Source organism: Hyaena hyaena, unplaced genomic scaffold (genome assembly GCF_003009895.1).
Source record: "Hyaena hyaena isolate Hyena2069 unplaced genomic scaffold, ASM300989v1 scaffold_568, whole genome shotgun sequence".
In the NCBI taxonomy this organism is placed as follows: domain Eukaryota; kingdom Metazoa; phylum Chordata; class Mammalia; order Carnivora; family Hyaenidae; genus Hyaena; species Hyaena hyaena.
The window spans coordinates 932,918-959,600 of NW_024081199.1; the positions used below are offsets into that span (position 1 = coordinate 932,918).

At 36.4% G+C, this 26,683-nt stretch overlaps 1 protein-coding gene across 10 annotated transcripts in view; it reads right to left on the reverse strand.

Moving 5' to 3' along the window:
* Positions 1-26,683, reverse strand: part of SYNRG (synergin gamma) — an 83,409-nt gene that overhangs the window by 41,828 nt on the left and 14,898 nt on the right. For 7 of the 10 annotated variants that reach the window (XM_039256342.1, XM_039256341.1, XM_039256336.1 and 4 more), the window contains 9 exons: positions 17,682-17,812; positions 16,960-17,065; positions 16,315-16,426; positions 11,287-11,496; positions 9,848-10,081; positions 8,866-8,943; positions 4,835-5,031; positions 3,989-4,237; positions 1,939-2,072 (listed from right to left, as the gene is read on the reverse strand). In XM_039256342.1, the coding sequence (XP_039112273.1) occupies positions 1,939-2,072; positions 3,989-4,237; positions 4,835-5,031; positions 8,866-8,943; positions 9,848-10,081; positions 11,287-11,496; positions 16,315-16,426; positions 16,960-17,065; positions 17,682-17,812 (1,451 nt within the window). Of the gene's footprint in view, positions 1-1,938; positions 2,073-3,988; positions 4,238-4,834; positions 5,032-8,865; positions 8,944-9,847; positions 10,082-11,193; positions 11,497-16,314; positions 16,427-16,959; positions 17,066-17,681; positions 17,813-26,683 lie in introns of all 10 variants that reach the window. The other 3 variants (XM_039256333.1, XM_039256343.1, XM_039256344.1) reach the window with 3 other exon arrangements.

The window sequence follows — 26,683 nt, forward strand, 5'->3', positions numbered from 1 at the left end:
TCTGGCATTCAGCAGATGGTAAGTAAATGTTTTTGAATGAGTAAATAAACAGTGAGTGTGGATTCTAAGACATGAGCAAAATGTTTTCATGTAAGCATGGAAGTAATCAAGTCAGAACTGAAAAACAAGTCTACAAAGTAGGACTGTGTAGGAAAGTAAACTATTATGTGGAGATAATGACACACAAAATTGCTAATATCCCATATATCTCAGGACTGGCCACCATCTTACAACTTTCTATGTCCAAATTTCAATTTCATCTATTGAGAGTTTTTCCAGATGAGTAAACCACTAATTTGATCAATCTGGCTTATAACCTTCATACTACAACACATTCATCCAACAAACCTTTATTAATTACATATCATGGCTAAGCACTACATACATAGCCATGAAAAACTGTCTTCAGGGATGACAGCCAAGTGAGAGTGAGACAAAGAGTTGGGTAAACCAGTAATTATAATCAGGGTACAGATGTCCATAAGGCACCAGGGCAGTAAGTGGTCCTCATCTTTGAGGTAGGGGACTGATGTGGAGGGGTTAGTAAAAAAACTTCCTACATTAAACTGAGTTTTTAAATAGAACTAGAATTAACTATAGATAGAATTTCAGATTGAAGAAGGTAACGGGTCAGAAGCCTGAAAGAGCATGATTAGTCTGGAGTTTTTCTGGCATGGCTGGAGCATAAGCTGTAGGGAAAAGGCAACAATTGAGAGACTAGGCAGGAGCAAGATCACACAGAGCCTTTTTCCATGGCAAGCAGAGCTGACAGAGTTGATGGTGGTTAAAGGAGAGAGCGGGGAGCCAAAAATAAATAGCATGTTTCTGATTTGGTGACTGGACATGGTGACATGATTTCACCAAGGAAGAGAATGGTGATTTAACAAATTTGTATTTAGCTTTGAGTCCCAAAATAATGAATCTAATTTTATGCAGGTAATTTGAGATGCCTTGGGTCATTCAGGTATGTTCTACATAGTAGTAGAACTTATACATCTTACTCGAAGGAAAAAATCTGAGAAATATTACGTGTCTATCAGGTCAACATGTGTGTGTGCTGGTATAGTGGGCTTGGAAATCCCAGTACTTTAAGAGTCTCACCATGCAAATGTCTCTCCTATGCGTCATTCCCTATAATGCCTTATCCTTTGGTTCTTGTTATAGTGTCCATGCAGAAAGCATCAAAAGATACTCATTTGGTTAAAATGGAAAAGAAGAATGATACTGCACAAAAAGGAACATAAGCAAAGTGATATATGTATCTTGACAAAAACAAATTCCAAAAATAACCAAAGAAATTCACATTGCTTTCTCAAAGTCTGGTATATTCCACTCTCTGGAAGAAGTACTATCTAAAAGCTTTTTAAAAAGTTGGATGATGGAAAGATGTTGCTGACAGGCTGAGTCAGTTACTGAACCTAAAAGTTAAGCTAGTAATACAACATTAGAGAATTAACTTATGCAACTGCCTATGCAAACAAACAGAAATCTGAAGGCCTAAAAGTCACTGATCTCAAATATAAGACATGAATAAATAATTGTATTTAGATTTTTGAGCTATGATTTCTGTGGAGAATCAACAGTACATTATATTGCAGAAATACCAAATTATGTTCCCCTGCCTCAAAAGCTTTTCAATAGCCAAGGCATTTGCTACAAGAACATGAAGTCATCACAACAAAGGTATACTCTGCTATAATCAGGTTTATGACAGGCACAAAATTAGCAAGCAGGTGTATACTGGGAGGGAATGGTAGTGCTCAATTTTTAGGTGGACAAAGGGGAGAAAAATTTCAAAGGTACAAGTATGAATAAAGAGGGAATAATCAAGGAAGCATGAGAGTAAGTCGTCTTAATTTTCTTACTTAAGCTTATCACTGTTGACATCTCTTTCTCAATTATTAAATACAACGTTAACTATATTCAATTCTTTCCTACCTGCTTCCATGCTGGGAATTACTTGTTTTTGAAGAAGCAGGCAACTCTTGAAAATCACTGAATGAATCATCAAGGGATCCTGACTTAGAAGCATCTTGAAAATCCTGGAAGTCGTCTTCTTCTGGTTTTACCACCTAGGTTTATAGAGGATATTTAAGTAGACTGAATTGATAAAATAGAAACTGACAAATCTATAACTGTCAATCTCAAAAATTACCTTTTAAATCTCCTCATTTAGGTACCTGAATTAGTTGGTGTGACTACCTAAGTTTAGAAGAACACACTTTGTGGGCACCTGGGTGTCTCAGTCGGTTAAGCATCAGACTTCAGCTCAGGTCATGACCTCTTGGTTCAAGGGTTCAAGCCCCATGTCAGGCTCTGTGTTGACAGCTAGGAGCCTGGAGCCTGCTTCAGATTCTGTGTCTGCCTCTCCCCTGCTCACGCTCTCTCAAAAATAAACATTAAAAAAATGTTTTTAAATGCACTTTAGATACAATACCAACTCAAATATCTTGAGCAAGAATCTGTCTTGTATTTTTAGATACTCTCTTGCACAAATTGTAAAAGACTGTTAGAGAACTAATCTATACAATTTTTAAATAGATGAGTTACATTTAATAGATTACTGAGAACTGGCCATCTTTAAAAAACACTTTATACGTTATATAAATTACACAAGTGATACAAGCTTGTTATAATCCATCATGTGTATGTATAAAGTCAACAATGAACACTGACTCCAATCACATTATCTGGAAATAAGTACTGTGAATAGTTCATGAGTTTATGCTACATCGTTCCACTCTTTAAAAAAAAGATATAATAATATCTATAAAGTAGACATTTTTTCCATGTTGTACATGTAGTAGTTCACATTTTAATGACCAAATAGTTTACCACTGTATTAATGAGACAAATTTTATTTAACCTTCCTTTGTGTTAATGTTTATTTCTTTTGAGAGTGTGAGAGAGACACAGAGAGAGAGAGACAACACGAGTGTAGAGGGGCAGAGAGAGAATCCCAAGCAGGCTCTGCACTGTCAGCTTGAACCCATGAACCATGAGATCATAACCTGAACCATGAGATCACAACCTGAGCCAAAATCAAGAGCTGGAAGCTTAAACAACTGAGCCACACAGGTGCCCCATAACCTTTCTTCTTCTGATGGACAGTTCAGCTATTTCTAACTTTTTACTCTAAATTTTTTAAATGTTTTTTATTTATTTCTGAGAGAGAGAGAGACAGCATGAGCAGGGAAGGGTCAGAGAGAGAGGGAGATACAGAATCTGAAGCAGCTCCAGGCTCTGAGATAGCTGTCAGCACAGAGCCCGACACAGGGCTTGAACCCATGAACCATGAGATCATGACCTGAGCCAAAGTCAGACACTTAACCGACTGAGCCATCCAGGCACCCCTCTAACTTTTTACTCTAAACAATGCTACAACAAATATCCTTGCATGTTTTTTGCTAATTTATGTTTTCTAAATTTTTTGCTAATCTGAGAAGTAAAAAATAAATTTCAGATTTAGTAGCTTCCCCAAAAGACACAGTCTTTTAGTTAGCCTTATTAAGCTTGATGTTTAAAATGTATACACTATAAAGAACTATAAACTTCTAGCCAAAATCCAAATCTCTTAAGGCTTAAGAAATTTCATTGTTTTTAAATAACGAAAAATTAAATTTTTTGTTTGTTTGTTTGTTTTTTTATTTCTAGGAGAGAAAGAGAGACAGCGTGAGCAGGGGAGGGTCAGAGAGGGAGTCACAGACTGAAACAGGCTCCAGGCTCTGAGCTGGCAGTCAGCACAGAGCCCGACGTGGGGCTCGAACCCACGAACCGCGAGATCATGACCTAAGCGAAAGTCGGATGCTTAACCGACTAAGCCACCCAGGCGCCCCCGAAAAATTAAATTTTATATTATTTTAATACTGCCTAATTACCCCCTCCAGTGTCTGTCATAATACAGCAATCTTCTCTGTATCCTTGGGAAAAAAGCTGCCCACATTCACTTTTAGGGATTATTTGGAATACATATAGCTTCTCCATTTACCTGATTTGCAGGGTAAGTTGGCATGAAGCCACTGGAAGCCTGGGCTGCAGCTCCCCCAATTGGTCCAACAAGGTTAATGCCCATGACCGGCTGCCCAAGGTTGAGGGGTATGGAGCCTGCAGGGCCTGAAGACATCCCAGTTGGCTGACTCACCGCAGTAGGCAAAGTCATAGGAAATCCACTTAAAGTTGGAACAGGAGCTGCTGGAAATTGGTTTAAAGCATCAGGACTCATGGCAGGAACACCCCTCTAAACAAAACAAGGAAAATGGAAACATTTTAGGGGACTACAAACCACGTACAGTCTAAATCCAGCAAAGAGAGACCTAAGCGTAAAATCTGTAATCCTGGTATGTTTCCATTCTGACTCCCAAAACTCATGAACTTGATATAAGAAAATAACTTACAAGGTTAATGTAAACCTAGTATCAGGCAAAGAAATGGTTGACATATAACAATTGTGGCACTGCACTCTCTGACATGTTTGGTTAATTCATTATAATCAAATCATTTAAAGTGATTCTGTATTATGACAAAAATTGCTAGCAGATCAAGAATACTTTAAAGAATTTTAAACAAGGACTTCAAAAACAAAAAGAGTAATTTCACCTATTACTGAGTAATTTTTAAGTTCAGAAAGGATACAGTTAGGTCAGAGAATGCTAATATATTAAGTAGTCTATAAAAGAATATTTTGCTAGTATGTGCATGATACAAACCGTACATTTTTGAAGCACTGTATCCTAAAAATAATCTAAAGTTTAATATACAAGGAGTTCTACAAGATTGTAGTCAAAAGGATTTATTCTGAAAAGTTATTTGATCTAACTTAAGAAACAGCATCTACCTGTGTTACTGCTATCATGGCGAGAACAGTATAAAGTTCTTCCTTAGTAAGTTTGCCAGGTGTAGTTCGATTAGCTAAGGCCCATATCTGTCCAAGAGTTTCCCTGGGCAGTCCAGATGACATCAGAATGGGATAAAGTTTAGCAGTATCTATTCCAGTTGGAGTCACTGTGATTTCTAAAATTTTCTTATAGGCATCTATCAAAGGAAAGACCAGATTACAAATGTAAACATATTACAATGATTGCTCTTTTTTGTTGTTATTGTTGCTAATACAAGAATAATCTTGGGGTGCCTGGGTGACTAAAACAGTTAAGTGTCCTACTTCCGCTCAGGTCATAATCTCATGGCCTGAGGGTTCAAACCCTGATTTGGGCTCTGTGCTGACAGCTCAGGCCTGGAGCCTGCTTCAGGTTCTGTGTCTCTGTTTCTCTCTTGCCCCTTCCCCACTAACGCTCTCTCTCTAACATAAATAAACATTTTTAAAAAATTTGTTTTAAAGAATTATCTTGGGGCGCCTGGTGGCTCAGTCCGTTGAGCGTTCGACTTCAGCTCAGGTAATGATCTCATAGTTCGTGGGTTTGAGCCCCGCGTTGGGCTCTGTGCTGACAGCTGAGAGCCTGGAGCCTGCTTCCAATTCTGTGTCCTTCTCTCTCTGTCCCTCCCCTGCTCATGATCTGTCTCTCTCTCTGTCTCTCAAAAATAAATAAATGTTAAAAAAAATTTTTTAATAAAAAAATAAAATAAAGAATTATCTTAAGTCAAACTGCTTTAATAGAACTGAAGCTGTGTCAGGGTTTGAATTGCTGTAAAGATCATTCAAGTGGAAATATCTAATACAATTAGGGTCTGGAGGTTAGAATATAGCTTTGTTCTAAAATGAAGATTTGGGGCCAAAGGTCAGAGTAAGTCTTATAATTCAGGAGAGGATAGTAACAACATTAAGATGAAGGTGGTATAAACAGATGTTTTGAGTTTTATTTTTTTATTTTTAATGTTTATTTATTCTCAGAGAAAGAAAGTTCAAGCAGATGAGGGGCAGAGAGACAGGGAGAGAGAAAGGGAGAAGGAATCCCACACAGGCTCCGCACTGCCACTGCAGAGCTCAACATGGGGCTTGAATTCACATACGGTTGTAAGATCATGACCTGAGCCAAAATCAAGAGTCGGACACTCAATCAACTGAGCCACCCAGGCTCCCCTAGACGCTTTGGACTTTAAAATAGAAGCTGTAGATTAATGATGGTGGAATAGTTTGAAAACAGCGGTGGGGAGGCAAGAATTGTACCAATACCACCTGTCTCCTGCCCCTGTCAATCAGAGACTGAGAGAGAAAGCATCATTGGATAAGGTGCTATGGGAATAGAGCCTTCAGAGAAAGACAGTTTCAGTAAAGATGAGAAAGAAGAATACGTGTTTGAAAAAAGAAGGGACTAACTGTTGGAGTTTTTCTGCAATCAAATGGGGTTTCCAAAGGACAAGGTGAGAAAGGCTGTTAGAGACGAGGTTGTCATATAAAGAATGCTAATACTGCATGGGACACGCTTTTATACTAAACAATAATTTACTATTTACCTGAAATTCAAATTTAAATGGATGTAATATATACTTATTTGTTAAATCTGGCAACCCAAGTCAGAGGAGTTTTAGACAGCTAAGGCAGACAGAAAAAAAATGTTTAAATCAAAAACTTTACATCCAGTATTCATTTTTTTATTAAAAAATGTTTTTAATATTTATTTTATTTTTGAGAGAGAGACAGACAGAGCAGGAGCAGGGGAGGGGCAGAGAGAGAGGGGAACACAGAATCTGAAGCAGGCTTTAGGCTCCCAGCAGTCAGCACAGAGCCCAGTACAGGACTTGAACTCAGGGACCACGAGATCATGACCTGAGCCGAAGTCAGACGCTTAACTGAATGAGCTACCCCGGCGCCCCTACATCTAATATTTAAATATGGATTATAGGTTAGTAGGCTGACTATAAGAATACATATTTTGGTTAGGAAATTATGTGTGCATGTATGTTTAGAAGGAGGAAAAAAACGAATACAAGCTGGCAGAAAATGGACAGAACTCCAAAATATACCAGAATATATTAGCTTTTTGTTCGTTTGGCTTGAAGACAGAGAGGAAGATAATGTAAATTATCTAATGGGCACTTGGAAGAAAACCTACTATTTTTATGTACAGTTGAAGTACCGCAGGATTTGGGGAAATTAGCCTTTTTTTTTTTTTTACGAATAGTTTATTGTCAAATTGGTTTCCATATAACACCCAGTGCTCATCCCCACAAGTGCCCTCCTCCATGCCCATCTCCCCCCTCACCCTCACATCCATCAGTCCTCAGTTTGTTTCTCAGCATTCAAGAGTCTCTCATGGTTTGCCTCTCTCCCTTTCCCCCACCATTTCCCCCCTTCTTCTCCCCCATGGTCCTCAGTTAAGTTCCTCATAATCCTCCTATAAGTGCAAACATATGATATTTGTCCTTCTCTGCCTGACTTATTTTGCTAAGCATAACACCCTCAAGGTCCATCCATGTTGCTACACATGGCCAGATTTCATTCTTTCTCATTGCCATGTAGTACTTCATGGTATAGATAAACCACATCTTCTTGATCCATTCGTCCATTGATGGACACTTAGGCTCTTTCCATGTTTTAGCTGTTGTTGAGAGTGCTGCTATGAACATTGGGGTACATGTGCTCCTATGCATCAGCAGGGAAATTAGCCTTTGAATTGGTGAGTATGTGATTATGATGTAAAGTAGATATTACTGTTTTTTTTTCCAAAAAGAAGTTCAGCTACAGAGATACTTGCATGAGTTTTATTTAGTCAAGCATAGAACAACTTTAGCCTAATGACCAATCTAGAAAAGATCTGATGAAAGTTACCTATAGTTTTCAAGGGGTTGGAAAATAGAGCAAAGTGAACAAGTCACAATATATTTAAACTGATTAACATATGCTGCTGTAAGAGTCACCACTGTATACACATCAGCCATGGCTTAGACTGTTTTCTGGTATCACTGAATATTATCACAGAATGTGCACCTTAGTGATTTTATTGGTTCAGCAGTAATAATATCTATAAAGAGAAAAGTAAACACCACATCCCCAACGTTGACTGAAAAAGATGTCACTCGTCTTTTACTTCATATTACATGACAAGTCATAAGAAAAATTTTTTTCTAATGTTTTATTTATTTCTGAGAGAGAGGAGAGAGAGACAGTGCAAGCAGGGGAGGGTCAGAGAGAGAGGGAGACACAGAATCCAAAACAGGCTCCAGGCTCTGTGCTAGCTGTCAGCACAGAGCCTGACACAGGGCTCGAACCCACAAACCGTGAGATCATGACCTGAACCGAAGTTGGATGCTCAACCAACTGAGCCACCTAGGCACCCCTATGTTTTTAAATATATAAATTAATCACTAAGAGTTCAGAAAATTACATTAAATGTATTAATACTATTTTTGGTAAGTTATTAATAATCTATGAAATAAATAATAATTTATTTTATTTTTTTTTATTTTAGAGAGCGCATGCATGAGAGAGAGCATGTGCATGCGTGAGTGGGAGAGAGGGGAAGAGAGAGACTCTCAAGCAGGCTCCACGCTCAGTGTGGAACCTGATGCAGGCATGATCCCATGATGTGGGATCATGACCTGAGCCAATATCAAGAGTTGGACATTCAACCAACTGAGTCACCCAGGTGCCCCAATAGCAATATCTGTTAAAGCATGATAAATCTAAGAAAAGCTTTTAGAAATAAAAGTCTATGACGGTCAATAAAACATTAAAGCAAAACATTTCTCCTATATTTATATAGCTATTTCACCTATAAGGCTGTCTTAAATACTGGATCCTTTTTAATTTTCTGTACTTTTTCAGAAAAATAAATAAACAAGAAAAAAGTTAAAATTCCTTCTGCATATCTTATAATCACAACAGCAGATATCACAACTACGCTTTCAACATCTGAAGCTAAATATCCAGATGGGAATCCCGGACAAAGCAGCTTTTTTTTTTTTTTTTACCTGGAACCAAACTCTCATTGTAAATCCAAGGTGGCATTCTGGGCTGGACAGGATCCTGTGATGGAAATACTCCCACACCTAGAAGATAAGAAAAACCATTTAACATACAGAACAGTCCATGCAGAAGATGGGGAATTTGCAGAGCCACCGTTTTTTTATGAGCGCTTGCTGGAGGTACTAAAAAAAAGTCACCAATACAATGAAAAGATTTGGTTTCTAAATTACTCTTGTACATTAACCATGTCTTAAAGAGTAAACAAACAAAAAAAAGATGTACCAAATCAATACTCTGAGTCCTACAAGGCTTGCACCATTTCACATGAATTACAAATTAAAGAAGAAAACATGAGAGTTGCTGGTTTAAAAACTACCTATGTAAAAAAGTTAATTGCTCAAGCTTTACTTAAAGCTTTTAATAATATTTCTTTGGAAACTGATTTTTTTCCACCTGAATATGACACTGCTGCCTTAGACGTAGAGGATTTTTAATTTTCATTTTGTTCAGTAAAATATCCTCCAAAAGTTTGCCTCCTAGGCTGCCCAAATTCTATTTTATTTCTGCAAGCTAAGTTTATAAAAATTTGGACCTTTTAGGCAGCAGTGTATATGATTAACTTCAGAGAAGCAAAATCATATTCTCATTGGTGACTTTTCCAGTTAAATTTTAACTTTCAACCCTTATAGAACAGAAAGTGTAAGAGAGAAAAAAGTTTTTATAAAATAAAAGGGAAAAAATTTTGAATTAGGAATAATTCTGATTAAAAAATTGGTTATCAAAAAATTTTAAAACGAATAACTGCGGAAAGAATTCAGAGCAAAATCGTAGGGGTTAATTGGAGAAAGGAATGCATTAAAAATATTTTAAGCAAAATACTGATTAGCAAAAATCAAGCAGCATTCACTTTAAGATTAATGCTTAAGGTGTTAGCATTTGAGCAACATTTGGTTAAATAAACTTTGGCTGAATATTCCATGAGCTCACCACTCTCTTCAATGGATAGGTTTTGGTCTGAAGTCTTTTCTGCCTCTGCAATGGTGGTACCACTTACACGTCCATCTATAGCACCCCCGATTTTGGCCGTTAAACTGGGATGGTTCTTACTGGAACCTGGGCCTAGGGCTTTGTGACCAACTTCAGAGGTATTTAATTTAATTTGTTCCTGCCCGGACGTACTTATATCACAAGATACTAGGAGCTTCTCCTCCAAGGAAGGGCCTAAACAAACAGTATGAAGGGTTACTTGTATATAATTGCAAATTTCTGATTTTTTTTCAATCATCCATTTCCACCCCCAGGTTCTAAAGGGTATGCCCTGTCACACATAACGTAGATTTGAAATAATCCAATCACTACACACTTGTATAGGGCTTGAAAGGCTTTAGAGAGTTTAGAGAACTTAAACATCATTACATTGGTTCTCAAGAACTCTGTAAGCCAGCAGGTCGAACGGTATAGTGGAGGGAGTACTACCTTAGAAATCTGGTGACTTACACAAGACAGACACTTCCCCTCACTGCTGGGGAGACCATTGGCCAGTAACATCATCTCTGAGTCTGTTTCTACAACTGCCAACTGAGGAAGTTCGGACTAAGTCCATGTCTGTTAACATCTTTCTCAGCACAATGTCTCAAGAAGGAGTGTATTAGTGCCTCCCACCCCCATTAGTTCATAAGTGATAAAACTGAGGTTCAGCTTCAAAACTTGTCCAAGGACATACTGACAATAAACAGAGAACCGGGCTTCTGACCCCTAAGTGCTCTACCACCGAACCACAGAGAGCACTTTCTTTTTTTTTTTTTTTTTTATATTTTTTTATTTTTTTATTTATTTTTTTTTTTACAAATAGTTTATTGTCAAATTAGTTTCTACATAACACTCAGTGCTCATCCCCAAAGTGCCCTCCTCCATGCCCATCCCCCCCTCCCCCCCACATCCATCAGTCCTCAGTTTTTGTCAGCATTCAAGAGTCTCTCATGGTTTGCCAGAGAGCACTTTCTAAAGCAGCTCTTCTTCGCTCATTACTCTGAACAAAATATTGGTGATTTTCCCAAACAAGAGTAATCTCCTGTAGAAGTCACTTTGCTTTTAAATTTCGAAGGTGGTTTAAATAGCTCCTAATTTAGGAGCCAAAGTTTTAAATCATTTTCCCAGAATGTGAGGCTCCCAGAATTAAAAATCAAGATTCTTATTTTGGTGAATTTCAATAGTACTCATATATTCAGGTACATGTTTCTTTACCAACATCAGTGTATTATTCTACTTACATAAGAGAAGTAAATTATCCTAGATTATCTTAAGAATACTTTCATTAACATTCTCGGAGTTACCTGCTTTCTGTGCATTGTATGAAGCTGCAGCAGTAGAGAAAGAAGGAATTTGCCCAGGGACACCATGTAAGGCAAAAGACACTGGAATCTGACCTGGAGGGAGAGGCTGTGCCCCAGCCTTCTGTGTATGCAATTGGCCATATGGGGTGGTGGGATGGAAAGACTGAAAAGGCTGGGAAGTGGAAGAAGGACCACATGTGGGAACTTCAACGGGCCCCTGCATAAAGTCACTGAATTCTTCTTCATCAAGAAAGGCAGGTGATGGGGAGACAGTTTTAGCAGAATGAGATGGTGTGGGATAATCTGCAAAACGGAAAATGGCAATGAAACACATGGAAATGAAAATCAACAAGGAAAAAGAAATTAAGATGCAGTACAATCCCAAAAGAATATACTGAAACATGAACAGCAGAAGTGAATAAGAAATAACATGTAATGACAGCCAAATGGAATTAAATGAATGAAAAATACTTTGATGGCTACTTACACACAATTCATTTTTCAAAAAGCAGTTTTATAGCTATTTTAAATTTTGTTCAAAAACAGAAAAATGTAAAACTCAAAACTTCTTTCCTTCTTTTATTAGGTTAATATCACTTTTTTCCTCTGAGATGACTAATAATTTATATCAAAGTAGTGACTTATTTTAAGTGGTGATTACTTTTGACACCCAAGTGATCTCTTTGGAGAATATCCTCTCAATCACTATGTTCCATATATTAGAAAACTTATCTATATCATATATCTATATGCTGCTGAATACACTTTGGACAGATACATACCTGATCATTAAATTCATTATGCCAATTAGAAACAATGCATGATATGAACTTGTCATTTTTGATATATCATGTTTAACCATACACTTTGCATATGTAATTCACATCAGTAAAGTTACCACATAAGGAATGAAAATTACAAAAGAACATTACACACATTACCAAGGAGATATTGTAAAAAGCATCAAAATCAAGACACCATAAAGTGCTAAATCAAACAACTCAACAGTCCTTTTAAGAAAGTAAACCCTGACTGACGACTATGTTTAAAAGATCTTTGGCTCTAACATCTGTCAACATCACTGGGGCTTTTAACTGTTAAACGTGAGACTTACTTATGTAATAAGCCTTCTCTACAAGAGGGGCTTCATTTAACAATATCATTTTTGCTTCTTCATATTTTTTCAAAATCCACAAAATTTAAATAAATCAACTTTTAAAAACTAGAGTCACAAAGAGGGGCCTCTGTGTGACTCAGTCAATTAAGCGTCCAACTCTTGATTTCGACTCAGGTCATGATCTCATGACTCATGAGATCCAGCCTTTCCTCCCTCCCCAATTAGCCCCCCGCGGGGCTCTGCGCTGACAGTGCAGAGCCTGCTTGGAATTCTCTCTCTCCCTCTTTCTCAAGATAAATAAACATTTAAAAACTAATACATAAAAGCTAGAGTCACATATAGACAGGCAAATAAAGGTGACATCATCCCTATCTCCATCTCTGTCCCTCCATCATCCACATCCAACTTCAAACTGGACCAAGCACCTCTCAATCTGCCCTTTTTGTTTTTGTTGAGGTACAGCTAACACATAACATTATATAGCTTCAGGTGCACAATACGGTGATTCGATATTAGTATACAATGTGAGATGATCACCACAATAAGTCTCATTACCATTTCACCAAAGCTATGAAAAAATTTCCCCCTCATGAGAACTTTAAGCCAACTTTCAAATATGCACTACAATATTATTTATTTCCCATGCTGTACCTTACAACCCCATGACTTATTTCATACCTGGAAGTTTGAACCTCTTGACTACCTTCACCCATTTCACCCACCTTATACCCCCCAAGTCCCCAGGCAACTACCATTCTATTCTTTTTCTGTTTTTTTTTTTCAGATTCCACATACAAGTGAAATCATGGTATTTGTCTTTCTCTGACTTATTTTTCTTAGTCTAATACCCTCAAGATCCATCTACATTGTTGCAAATTGCAAGATTCCATTCTTATTTATGGCCTGGTATTCCACTGTATACATATACCACATGTTCTTTACCCATTCATCCATCAAGGTACATATAGGCCGCCCCCATACCTTGGCTATTATATATAATGATGCAATGAGCATAGGGGGTGAGTATATTTTTTGTTAGTGTTTCCATTTGCTTTGGATAAATATCCACTGGTGGAATTTCGCTGGATCATATGGTAGTTCTATTTTTAGTTTTTTGAGGAGCCTCCCTACTGTTTTCCACAATGGCTGCACCAACTTACAGTCCCACCAACAATGTATGAGGGTTCCCTTTTCTCCATATCCTTGCCAACCCTTGCTGCTTCTTGTCTTTTTGATTCCAGCCATTCTAACAGGTATAAAGTGATATCTCACTGTGGTTTGCAATGTGATTTTGCATTTCCCTAATGATTAGTGAATTTGAACATCTTTTCTTGTGCCTGTTGAACATCTGTATGTCTTCTCTGGCAAAATGTCTATTCAGATCCTCTGTCCATTTTTTTCCCATCAGATTTTTTTTTTCTTTTTTTGCTATTGAGTTGTAGTTCTTTATATATTTTGGATATCAGCCCTTATGAATCTATGATTTGCAAAAATTTCCTCCCACTCAGCTGGTTGCCTTTTTATTTTGTTGGTTTCCTTTGCTATGCAGAAGCTTTTTATTTGATATAGTCCCATTTTTTAAAATATTTTTTTTAATTTTTTTTTTTTTTAATTTATTTCTAGAGGAGAGAGGAGACAGCGTGAGCAGGGGAGGGTCAGAAAGAGAGGGAGTCACAGACTGAAACAGGCTCCAGGCTCTGAGCTGGCAGTCAGCACAGAGCCCGACGCAGGGCTCGAACCCACAAACAGCGAGATCATGAGCTAAGCGAAAGTTGGACGCTTAACCAACTAAGCCACCCAGGCGCCCCTTAAAATATTTTTTTAAAGCAATCTCTAAACCCAATGTGGGGCTCAAACTCACAACCCTGAGATCAAGAGTCATATGCTCCACTGACTGAGACAGCCAGGTGTCTCTCACTTGATTATTTTTGTGTTGCCTTTGATTTTGGAATCAGATTCAAAAAAATATAGCCAAAACCAACATCAAGGACTTTATTGCCTATGTTTTCTTCTAAGAGTTTTATGGTTTCAGGTTTTACATTCAAGTCTTTAATCCATGTTAATTTTTGTGTATGGTGTGAGATAGTGCTCTGGTTTCATTCTTTTGCACGAGCTGTTCAGTTTTCTCAACACCATTTATCGAACAGACTGTACTTTCCCCATTGTGTATTCTTGCCTCCTTTGTCATAAATTAATTGACCATGTATAGTTGGATTTATTTTTGGACTATCCTGTTCCACTGACCTATGTTTCTGTTTTTAGGCCAATACCATACTGTTTTGATTACTACAGCTTTATGGCATAGTTTGAAATCAGGGTCCATCATGCCTTGAGCTTTGTTCTTCTTTCTTAAGACTGTTTTGGCTATTCAAGGTCTTTCATGGTTCTATAAAAATTTTAGGATTGTTCTATTTCTGTGAAAAAATGCCACTGGAATTTTGATAGGAAGTGCACTGAATCTGCAGAATGCTTTCGGAAACATGGACATTTTTAACAATATTAATTCTTCCAATCCATGAGCACAAAAACACCTTTCCTTTTTTGTGTGTCTTCTTCAATTTCTTTCATCTATGTCTTAATGTCTTCAGCATACAGGTCTTTCACCTCTTTGGTTAAATTTATTCCTATTTTTATTCTTACTTATTTCTATTTGATTCAAGGGTAAACGAAACTGTTCTTTTAATTTCTCTGATAGTTTGCTCTCAGTGTAGAGAAGTGCAACAGATTTTTGCATGTTGACTTTGTATCCTATAACTTCACTGAATGAATTTGTTTACACGTTCTAACATTCTTTTGGTAGTCTTTAGGGTTTTCTATATGTAAAGCTTCTTCACATTTTTAACTACTTTAAATTGCTTTAATATTTATGAAAGTCTAATGTCACAGAAGTAGTTTATTATTTAACAATGAGATTGTTAAACTACACCTAGTTGTTCAAAAAGGGTATTCTCTATGGCCAGAACATGCCCTAACAATGACCACTCCTCTCTGTCATCTTCTCCTTCTCCTTCTTCTAAGTTCCATGCAAGGTTCAGTTTCAGCACCCCAAACTCTATTTTTAAATTACTTCTTGACTAGCTTATTCAGCTTATAATTTTCATTTTAATTTATGGTTTTCCTTTCTGAATTCAATCTGATTCCTAATATTCATTCTCTTTTCAATATTGCTGTATATTTTACTTTGCATCTGAGTATATAATATAACAAGTGAAATTAACAGGATGGAGTTAAAGCTGTCCCAGAAAGTCAAGAACTGGTCACTGTGCCAATATTAGATTATTGCCTCCTGATCCCATCTATAAAAGGTACTACAATATAGGGGTTTAGGATAAATTTTATCAATGTAATCTATGCCAGCAGAAAAAGTACTTGGTTGGCTGAATGATTTGACAACTCCTCACCTATTAATGATATGTTATTCTTACCCTCCTGTAATTTTTAAAACATCCAAATCTTTACTTAGCTTGAAGGATGAGATAATCCCCACACATACTGGTCAATTAAACACACAGAAAATCACCTTCCAACAAAAGAAAAAAAAATTTATTTATTTTTGAGAGAGAGAGAGAGAGAACACATGTGTGCATGAGCGGGAGGGGTAGAGAGAGAGAGAATCCCAAGCAGGCTCTATTGTCAGCACAAGGCCTGATTGATGTGAGGCTCAAACTCACAAACCTTGAGATCATGACCTGAACTGAAACTAAGAGCCAGACGCTTAACCAACTGAGCCACCCAGGTGCCTCCAAAAGAAAATTAAAAAAAAAAAAAATTTTTTTCTTGAACGTTTATTCATTTTTGAAAGACAGAGACAGATCATGAGCGAGGGAGGGGCAGAGAGAGAGGGAGACAGAATTCAAAGCAGGCTCCAGGCTCTGAGCTGTCAGCACAGAGCCTAACATGGGGCTCAAACCCAGGGACTGCAAGACCCTGAGCCAAAAAGTCAGACACTCAAAGACTAAGCCACCCAGGTGCCCCTCTAAAAGAAAATTTTAAATTAAAATTACCTGGTTTCTTAGGGTGCGATGCTGGAGTAGGATGCATTTTAGCATCTCTGGAAAACCCATCTAAGTTTCCTTTTATGGCTTCCAAAGCATCATCTCTACTCTTCTCTCCTGTCTAGGAGACAATAAATGTATGGATATATCTTCACTTATGTCTCACTTCATCCTAGATCCTCCCAAATTAAAAGTACAGACATTGGTCTATTTTCAAAATTTTTACCACACACTTCTGATAGGGAATTCTCTGAGTCAGAAAAACACTGATAGGTGTTGTAAGTATCCCAAAGGCATAAAATGACATTCTATAAAATACAAAAAATATCAAAAGGTCCATTTATAAATACTTCAGGATACAACTGACATTAAGTATCCCATATTAATTAATATCAAGATCCGTGATTAACCTTCCCAAGAGAAGATCGCCAACATACCAGTGGTAGTAAAAAGGAGTTGAGAAGATGATGGTTGATAACCCACCCTCTTCAACCATACAATGTCTTACAGGAAAAGAAGAATTCTTCACTTGTAGGCTCAAAATCAACCAAGCACACACCCCAAGCTTGGGCTTGTCCCCCAGTGACAGAATCCACTGATTGAGTGTGAGGCACACACAGGGCATGCAGGCTCTGTGGCCCTGGAAGAGATTACCTTGGGTTTCACACTACTCAGAAGTCTGAGCTTTTGCTTCTGCTCTTCAAACTGGCGTCTTTTTCTTTCTTCTTCTAAGAGCTTCTGTTGCTGTTCAAATCGTTTTCTGAAGGAAAAGCAACATAGTAAAGAACTAACTGCAGCGATTATCAACTGTGCCCTATTCATACTTCTAACAGTTTCAGCAATATCACCTCATAATTCTATAACAACTTCATTGCTAATTAGATCTAATTTTCTTATGACAATACTATTTCCCTAATATATTAATTTCAAAATATATGTAAGGAGTCCAAAGAAATATTTACCTAAATCATAGACATGAATTTATTCCTTGTAATTTGCAAGGGGAAGAGACAAATCTTTTGCATTCAAAAGTAATCTCAAAAAACAAGGAAGTAGCCAAAAAAGAAAATCCTAACTTGGGAAGGCAGTATCTCACAGGAGAAAGAGCAATGCTTTGGGCATCAGGAGGCCTACATCTGCTAGTAATTGTGTAATCTGGCCTGACAAAGTGGCTTCATTTCTCTGAATTGCCCTTTCCCTAGATGTAAAATTAGAGAGTTGAATTAGAGGATCTTGCTCAAAACTTATATATAATAAAGTATTTCATGAAAGGCAACATGACTGTTTGGGCATCAAATGTGCATCAGAAAACATTTGACCATTCTGAAAATAACTGCTATCATGCGTCCTCATGCTTGAGTCCTTAGGTCTCTTACTGCTGCTCTTCAGCGAACTGCTTCTGCATGTCTGGGGTGTACTGTGGGCCTGGGGGACGCATTCCCAGGAACGGTGTTTGTCCGAGGTAAGGCATTCCTGCTGCTGGCATCGGTCCCATTGGTATCCCTGCCTGAAAGAAACAAAGGCTTAGAAAACACAATTCTTCCTCTTAATTATTTCAAAGAAAAACTGTAACTTTCATAAATTCTTCTTAATATTTTTATTAACAAACTATGGGATTTTCTTAAACAACAGAGTCAAAAAACACAGGCTAAAAATGGAAAGTTCCCCTTACTATCTCACCCCTTTCATTTCCTTGTCTGAGAGGTGACCACTGCTAACAGTCTAAGGGTGTGTGTGCGTGGAAGCACACGTGCACACATGAGATATATTCTACTCTTTGAAAAGAGGGATCATATCTTACATGTCTTTGTATTTTCCAGCACAGATAAGAGGCTGGCACACAGTAGGTAATCCAAAAATGAGATTAAAACATGCTTTTCCAGGGGCACCTGGGTGTCTCAGTCAGTTAAACGTCCAACTTCAGCTCAGGTCATAATCTCACAGCTCATAAATTCGAGCCCCACGTTGGGCTCTGGGCTGATAGCTCAGAACCTGGAGCCTGCTTTGGATTTTGTCTCTCTCTCTCTTTCTCTTCCCCTCCCCCACTCACACTCTATCTTTCACTCCCTCGAGTAAATAAACATTAAAAAAAATTTTTTTAAATAAAACATGCTTTTCTAATATGTATGATAGGATAATGAATATTTTCATGTTCAGTATCACAGGCCTGATATCCAAACTTATACAGAAAATAAAATATATTTAATCAGTAATAAGTTCTATAGTAATACCAAAGTATAAAGTTTACTCAAGCATCCAGAAGAATATTATCACACAATAGCCAAACACAAAATCTAATAATAATGATGATGATGACACTGATAATAATAATAATAATGGGAAATTTACACTGAGTGGACATTCTTCTATGCTTCAGCCTTCTCCCTAAAAGGCTCCCTTTCTGTTCCCTAATTGAAACCTGGCTGTCCCGGAAGCCCTCTTATTTGGAGATTGCTGCTTCCCTTCCATATTTCCTGTAAAAGGGGAATATTTCTCCTTGCTTCTTCTAAACCTTTTATCCTCTCTTCCTTCAAAAAACGTGACTGCTTGCATCCAGCCTTGCTAGTTGCCCAGATTGCCTAGTCTAGTCCAGGATGGCTCCTTTCAGTTACAGGGGATGAAGGATGTGTCTGTAATAAAGTGTAACTTCCCTACTTACATAAAATTAACATAAACCACCAGAAGTTAAATTACTTTAAAGATTATATTCATACTACTGGATTCATTTTTAGTGAAGTGTTTTGTTCTTTTTTTTAAAACAAGACTAAGATATTGATTTTAATCTAACAATGTTTGTTGAAGAAATCCTGTTAGTATTTCCCTCAAAGCATTTGTTTTAGAAATTATCAAAAATACCACTTTGGGGTGCCTGGGTGGCTCAGTCAGCTAAGTGTCTGACTTTGGCTCAGGTCATGATCTTGCAGTTCATGGGCTCAAGCCCCTCGCTGGGCTCTGTGCTGATGGCTCAGAGCCTGGAGCCTATTTCAGATTCTGTGTCTCCCTCTCTCTCTCTCTGCCCTTCCCCAACTTATGCACATGTGCTCGCTCTCTTTCTCTCTCTCTCAAAAATAAACGTTAAAAAAAACTTTAAAAATATCATCTCTACTGAACCTTCAAAAAAAGTGCACCTCAGTATAATAGTGGAGGATTGGAGGATACAAATAATATAAAATAGGTAAAACACCTAGAACATTGTGTAGCATATATGAGTTAATAGCAGCTATTATAATTATTAAAAGTAATACTGACGACAAGGCAGTACTCTCTCAAAAACATTAATGATCCCATTCTGTTCCTGGAATGAAGTAAGATTCTACAAGCAAATACAGAATTAAGGCAACTAGGTAAGAAAAATGAACACTTGAACAGCTATAAGTACCATTTTATTGGGTTCATGCCATATGCCATCTATAGAATTAGGCATTTACATACATTATTCTCAATATACGTAAGATCCTTAGAGTTAGAGAATTTCTGATAATGATCAACAAGAATATCTTATTAATAACATTAATGAAGCCCCTACTATGTCCCAGGGACTTTTCTAAGGGCTTTATGTACAATAATTAACTTAATCCTTATAACAAACCTACGCAGCAGGTGCTACTGTTATTCTCATTTTACAGATGAGGAAACAGAAGTACAAAATAGTTAACTTCCTTACTTTCTGCTAGTAAGTGGCAGAGCCAAGATTAGAACCAGGCAGCTTCTGGTTCCAAAGTCCATATTCTCCATCATTATGGAGAATTACACTGCCTCTCCAATTACAACTACCACAGATTCAGACTTAAAACAAGTTTTAATGTGTTTTTGTATCTATTCATATGCTCAAGCATATACTTGCTCAATGAGTAGTAGCTTGGAAGGTTCATGAATGGTTTTTAGGACCTTACAATGGGAGTTACAAGTAATATATATTGCTTAATTACTAACACTCTCTATGCTAAATCTTGGGTGGGGATGGCTATGTATACTTACTTTTAACCACAGTGTAGTTCTCCGGGTGCTAAAAATTAGTACTGTAGTCCTAGGATTACATTTTTTTCTACCTCTATTTAAATAAAATAATTTATTTAAGCAATTCCCTACTTTTTCCAGCTTTACTGAGCTATAGTTGACAAAATACTGTAATTATAAGGTATGCAGCGTGTTGATTTGATACACTTATATACTGCTAAATGATTACTACCACAGCATTAACTAATATCTCCATCATGTCACAAAATCACCATTTCTTTTTTGTGGTGAGGGATTAAGTTCCTTTTTAAATTGACTTCATTTACCCAAGGCACATAAAATGCAAAAGAAACCACTCAACTTCTACAGACTAACAGACCAGATATTCCACAAAAATAATAAAGAATAAAAGAAAGAAAGGTATTATGCACATTGCTTTCCTTAGAAAATTCTATTCTTCCAGAATATTCAAATTTGCTAAATGGCATTTTGGCTTTCTCCTATTTCTGAAAAGTTAGTTTATACATTCATACAGCCTAATTCTTTTAAAATCTAGATAAACCAAAAGGTTAAGAAATATTAATCATTAGTTACACACTGGATGAATGACAGGACAAAAGAAATAACTCAGAAATCTGAGATACATCCAATCAACTGCCAAAGACATTCAAGAAAAAGAAGTTCACTCCCAAGATGAAGAATACTGAAGGCTACTGAAAATTTGAGTGATTGGAGAGATACCAGACTAAAAAAGTAAAAAATGTCAGTTTTAATAAAAATCCCAGCATATTTTATGTGGAATTTGACTAGCTGATCTTAAAACTTATCATGAAGAGGAAAGAACCATGAATAGCTATAGTTCTTTAAAAGAAGAACAAGGAGGATCCACACTAGCAGATATCAAGGCTTATCTTAGGTTAGAATAATTAGGAGACTAAGATACTTATTGATGCAGGGACAGTCAGAAATAGCAATGGGACAAACATGCTAATCCAAAGCATATAAAGAAATTGGACAGTACAGGAGTCATCTTGGAAATCAATGAGTAAAGAATGGGATATTGATTAATGATTTGGAGAGAACTGGCTACTCAAATGGAAAATAATAAAATTAGACCTTTAGATACACACTGATAGCACAGAACAATTCCAGGTTGATTTGGTAAGAACATACAGAAGAATAATATTATGATCACAGGGTTAGGACTAGGTCTAACGAGACACACAAGAGATGAGACCATCAAAGAAATGATTTATCCATCTGACATAACTTCTACATGATTGCACCAACAAAATCAAAAAACAAGCCAAAGTATAGAAGGAGATATTGGCAACACAAATAACCACAAAGGTAAGAATCTGTAATATACAATGAACTCTTAGAAATCAATAAAAACAAAACAAATAGCAACAAATTGGAAGCAACTTACATGTCCATCAACACAGGAATACATACTCATGCACTGGAACACTAAACAGTAGCTATATGAATATATTTGGCAGCACTTTATAACACGGATAAATCCTGGGGCAAAACAACGTCAAATAAAAAAATCAAATGCAGGAGAGTACAAGCTTACATAAACCTTTAAAACCCGGAAAATATATAACATTCAGGAATATTCAAACATGTAAAACAGGAGAAGTATAAGAATACATATGAAAACACTAAGCACTCAATTCGTGATAGTGATAACTATCTCTGGGGAAGTAGAAGAAGGGAATTACAACTGTTTTGTTCATTTCTTTTAAAAATGTGAAGCAAATATGGCATGTTAAAACTGGATGAAAGGACAGGACTATCTCCATATAAATCCCAAGGAATCTACAAAAAAATTCCTAGAATAATTGAGTTCACCAAGGTTGCAGGTTACAAAACAAATATACCCAAATCAACCATATTTCTATATGCCAGCAATGAAGAGCACATTGAAATAAAAATGACAATGTCATTTACAATTACTCAAAAAATTAGATGTAAATCTAACAAAACATTTAAAGAACTTAAATGCCAAAAACTATACAATGCTAATGATAGAAATCAAAGACCTAAATAAATGCTCATATTTTGCAAGAATCTACATTATTAAAGATGTCAATTTCCCCCAAATTGATAAAAAAGGTTTACCATAATTCCTATCAAAACTCCAACCAGACTTTTCATAGGTAGATATAGGTAACATTATTCTAAAACTTATATGCAAAGACAGATAAACTAAAATAATTAAAACAATTTTGAAAAGAAGAATAACAAGAGAGGACTTGACATAGAGCTACAGAGATTTACTCAGTAATCAAAATCTCCCAACAAGAAAAGTCCTGAACTTAATGGCTTTGCTGGTGAATTCTACCAAACATTTAAAGAAAAAACAACTTAGACTTCATGAAAATTTTAAAAATTTGTACATCAAGAGACATGACCCACAGAGTAAAAGAGCATCCCACAGAATGGGAGAAAACATTTGCAATTCATTTATCTAATAAGGGATTAATATCCAAAATATATACACGATGCTCACAGTTAATTCACCAACAAAAAACCCAGTTCAAAAAAGGACGAAAGACTTGAATAAGCATTTCTCCAATGAAGATATACAAATGACCAATAACCACATGAAAAAATACTCCACATCTTTTATTAGAGAAGTGAAAATCAAAATTACAATGAGATACTACCTCACATGCATTAGGACAGCTACTATCAAAAACAAACAAACAAAAAAGCACCGGGGGCACCTGGCTGACTTATTGGTAGAGCATATGACTTGATCTCAGGGTCATGAGTTCAAGCTCCACAATGGGTGTAGAGTCTACATAAGGAGGAAAACAAAAACAAAAACGAAAACAAAAAAACTGAATGGGAGTAGTTGCGGGAAGATAGCAGAGTAGGAGAATCCTGAGCTTACCTCCTTCCATGGGCACATCAAGACAGGAGCTACATCTATGTGACTAATACTGGAAACAACCTGAAGACTGGCAGAATAGACCTTCCACAGTTAATTATATAGAGAAAACCACACACACACACAAAAAAAAAGAGTAGGAGGGGAGCTAAATGAAATGGAGATAAGCAATATGCCTGATGAAGAATTCAAAGTAATGGTCACAAAGATGCTCACTGGACTTGAAAAAGTGGTAGAGAATCTAAGTGAGACCATTAACAAAGATATAGAAAATATAAAAAAGAACCAATTAGGTCTAAAGAATTCAGTAACTGAAATTTAAAAATACACCAGGAGAAATTAACAGCAGATGAGAGGAAGCAGAAGGATGGATCAGCAACCTGGAAGACAGGGTAAGGGAATGCAACCAAGCTGAACAGCATAAACAAAAAGAGTAATAAAAAATAAAAACATGCTAAGGAAACTTTGTGACATCATCAAGCGTAATAACATTCACTATATAAGGATCCCAGAAGGAGAAGACAGAGAGAAGAGGGCAGAAAACTTATTTGAAGAAATAATAGCTGAAAATTTCCTTAATCTGGGAAAGAAACAGACATCCAGATCCAGGAATGAGAGAGCCCCCAATAAGAAGAACCCAAAGAGGTCCACACCAAGGCACACAAGAATTTAAAAAGCAGTGATAGAGAATTTAAAAGCATAAGAAGAAAACAGTTACATAAAAGGGAAACCCCTTTTAGCTGATTTTTCAGCAGACACTGTGCAGGCCAGAAGGGAGTGGCATGATATACTCAAACTGCAAAAAGAAAAAAACCTGTGAACAAGAATACTCAACCCAGTAAGGTTATCATTCAGAATAGGAGAGATAAAGAGTTCCCCAAACACACAGAAGCTAAAGGACTTCATCACTAAATCAGCCTTACAAGAAACGTTAAAGGGAATTATTTGGAAAGAAGGCCATAATCAGGAGTAAGAATATTATGAAAGGGAAAAAACCTCACAGGTAAATGCAAACATATAATAAAAGCAGATTAATCACTTATAAAACCAGCATGGAGGTTAAAGCACAAAAGCAGTAAAGCCAATTATAAGAATCAGCCAAGTGACTTGCAAAATAGAAGGATGTAAAATATGACATAAAACGTATACATAAAATATGAGGGTGGGAAGTAAAATCAAGTGCTATTATATGGGCTCAAACTTAAGTGATCATCAACTTCATAGAGACTGCTACATGCAAAAGATGTTATATAAGAAACTAATAGTAACCACAAATCAAAAACCTGTAATAGAAAAATATAGAGAGAAAGGAAACCAAACACAACACTATAGAAAGCCATCAAACCACAAGGAAAAAGGGCAAGAGAAAAAGGAACAAAGAAGAATGACAAAAACAACCAGAAAAGAAGTAACAAAATAGCAATAAGTACAAGCCTATCAATAATTATTTTATTTAAATTATTTTATTTTATTTTTTAAAGTAAGCTCTATGTCCAACGTGAGGCTTGAACTCACAACCCTAAGATAAAGAGTTGCATGTTTTACTGACTGAGCCAGCCAACTGCCCCTCAGTAGTTGTTTAAATGTAAATGGACTAAATGTTCAAATCAAAAGACATAGGGCAGCTGAATAGATAAAAAGCAAGACCCATCTATATGCTGCCTACAAAAGACGCACTTAAGAGCTAAAGACACATGCAGATTGAAAGTAATAAAGGATGTAAAAACATTTACCAAGCAAATGGAAGCGTAAATGTTGTTACCTTAGCTTTCTTTTCATTGGACAAAATAGACTTTAAAACAAAGACTATAACAAGAGACAAAAGGACAACAAGAAGATATAACAATCATCAATACCTATACACAACACAGAAGTACCTAACACATAAAGCAAATATTAATAGACATAAAGGGAAAAATTGACAGTAATACAATAATAGTAAGAGACTTTAATGCTCTACTTACATCCATATGGAGATCATCTAGAGAAAAATCAACAAGGAAACAGTGGCTTTGAATGACACGATGGATCAGATGGATCTATTTGGAACATTCCATCCCAAGACAGTGGACTACACATTCTTTTCAAGTGCATATGTAACATTCCCAAGGACAGATGACATGTTAGTCCACAAATATCAATAAATTAAAAAAATTGATATCATATTATGCACTTTTTCCAAACACAACAGTACAAAGCTAGCAATCAACCACAGGAAAAAAACCTGGAAAAAAATACAAATACATGGAGACTAAATAGCCTGCTACTTAACAATGAATGGGTCAACCAAGTAACCAAAGAGGAAATCTCAAAATAGATGGAGACAAAAAATGAAAACACTATTGTCCAAAATCTTTGAGATGTAGCAAAAGCTGTTCTAAGAGGGAAGATTATAGCAATATAGTCTTACCTCAAGAAAGAATAAAAATCTCAAATAAAGAAGCTAACCTTACACCTGAAGGTACTAGGAAAAAAAAACCGAAAGAAGGAAATAATAAGATTACAGCAGAAATAAGTGAAATAGAGACTATAAAAACAATAGAACAGATCAATGACACCAAGAGCTGGTTCTTTGAAAAGATAAACAAAATTGATAAACCTTCAGCCAGACTCACCAAGAAAAAAAGAGAAGACTCAAATAAATAGTCAGAAATGAAGGGGAATTAACCATAGAAACACAAAGGATTATAAGAGAATACTATGAAAAATTATATACCCAACAAGTTGGACAACCTAGGAGAGATGGATAAATTGCTAGGAATATGTAACATTCCAAAGCTGAATGAGGAGGAAACAGAAAACTGGAACACACTGATTACTAGCAATGAAATCGAATCAGTAATCAAAAACTCCCAAAAAACATAAGTCCAGGACCAGATAGCTTCACAGGTGAATTCTACCAAACATTTAAAGAAGAGTTAATTCCTAGTCTTCTCAAACAATTCCAAAAAATAGAACAGGAAGGAAAACTTCCAAATTCATTCTACAAGGCCAGCATTACCCATATACCAAAATCAGATAAAGTCACTGTAAAAAAAAACAAAAAAAAACACAGAAAACTATAGGACAGTATCTCTGCAAAACATAGATATAAAAATCCCCAACAAAATATTAGCAAACCAAATCCAACAACACATTAAAAACATCATTCTCCATGATCAAATGGAGTTTATTCCAGGGATGCAAGAGTGGCTCAATATTTGCAATAGATAAATCACATTAACAAGAGAAAGAATAAAAACTGTATGAAGAGGAAGCAGAAAAAGCAATTGACAAAATACAACAACCATTCATTAGTAAAAACTCAACAAAGTGGGTTGAGAGGGAACATACCTCAATACATTCAATAGTGAAAAACTGAGAGCTTTTCCTCAAACATTAGGAACAAGACAAGGATATCCATTCTCACTGCTTTTATTCAACATAGTACTGGAAGTCTTAGCCACATAAATCAGACAAGAAAAAGAAATAAAAAGTATCTAAAATGATAAGAAAGAAGTGAAATTGTCACTATTTGCA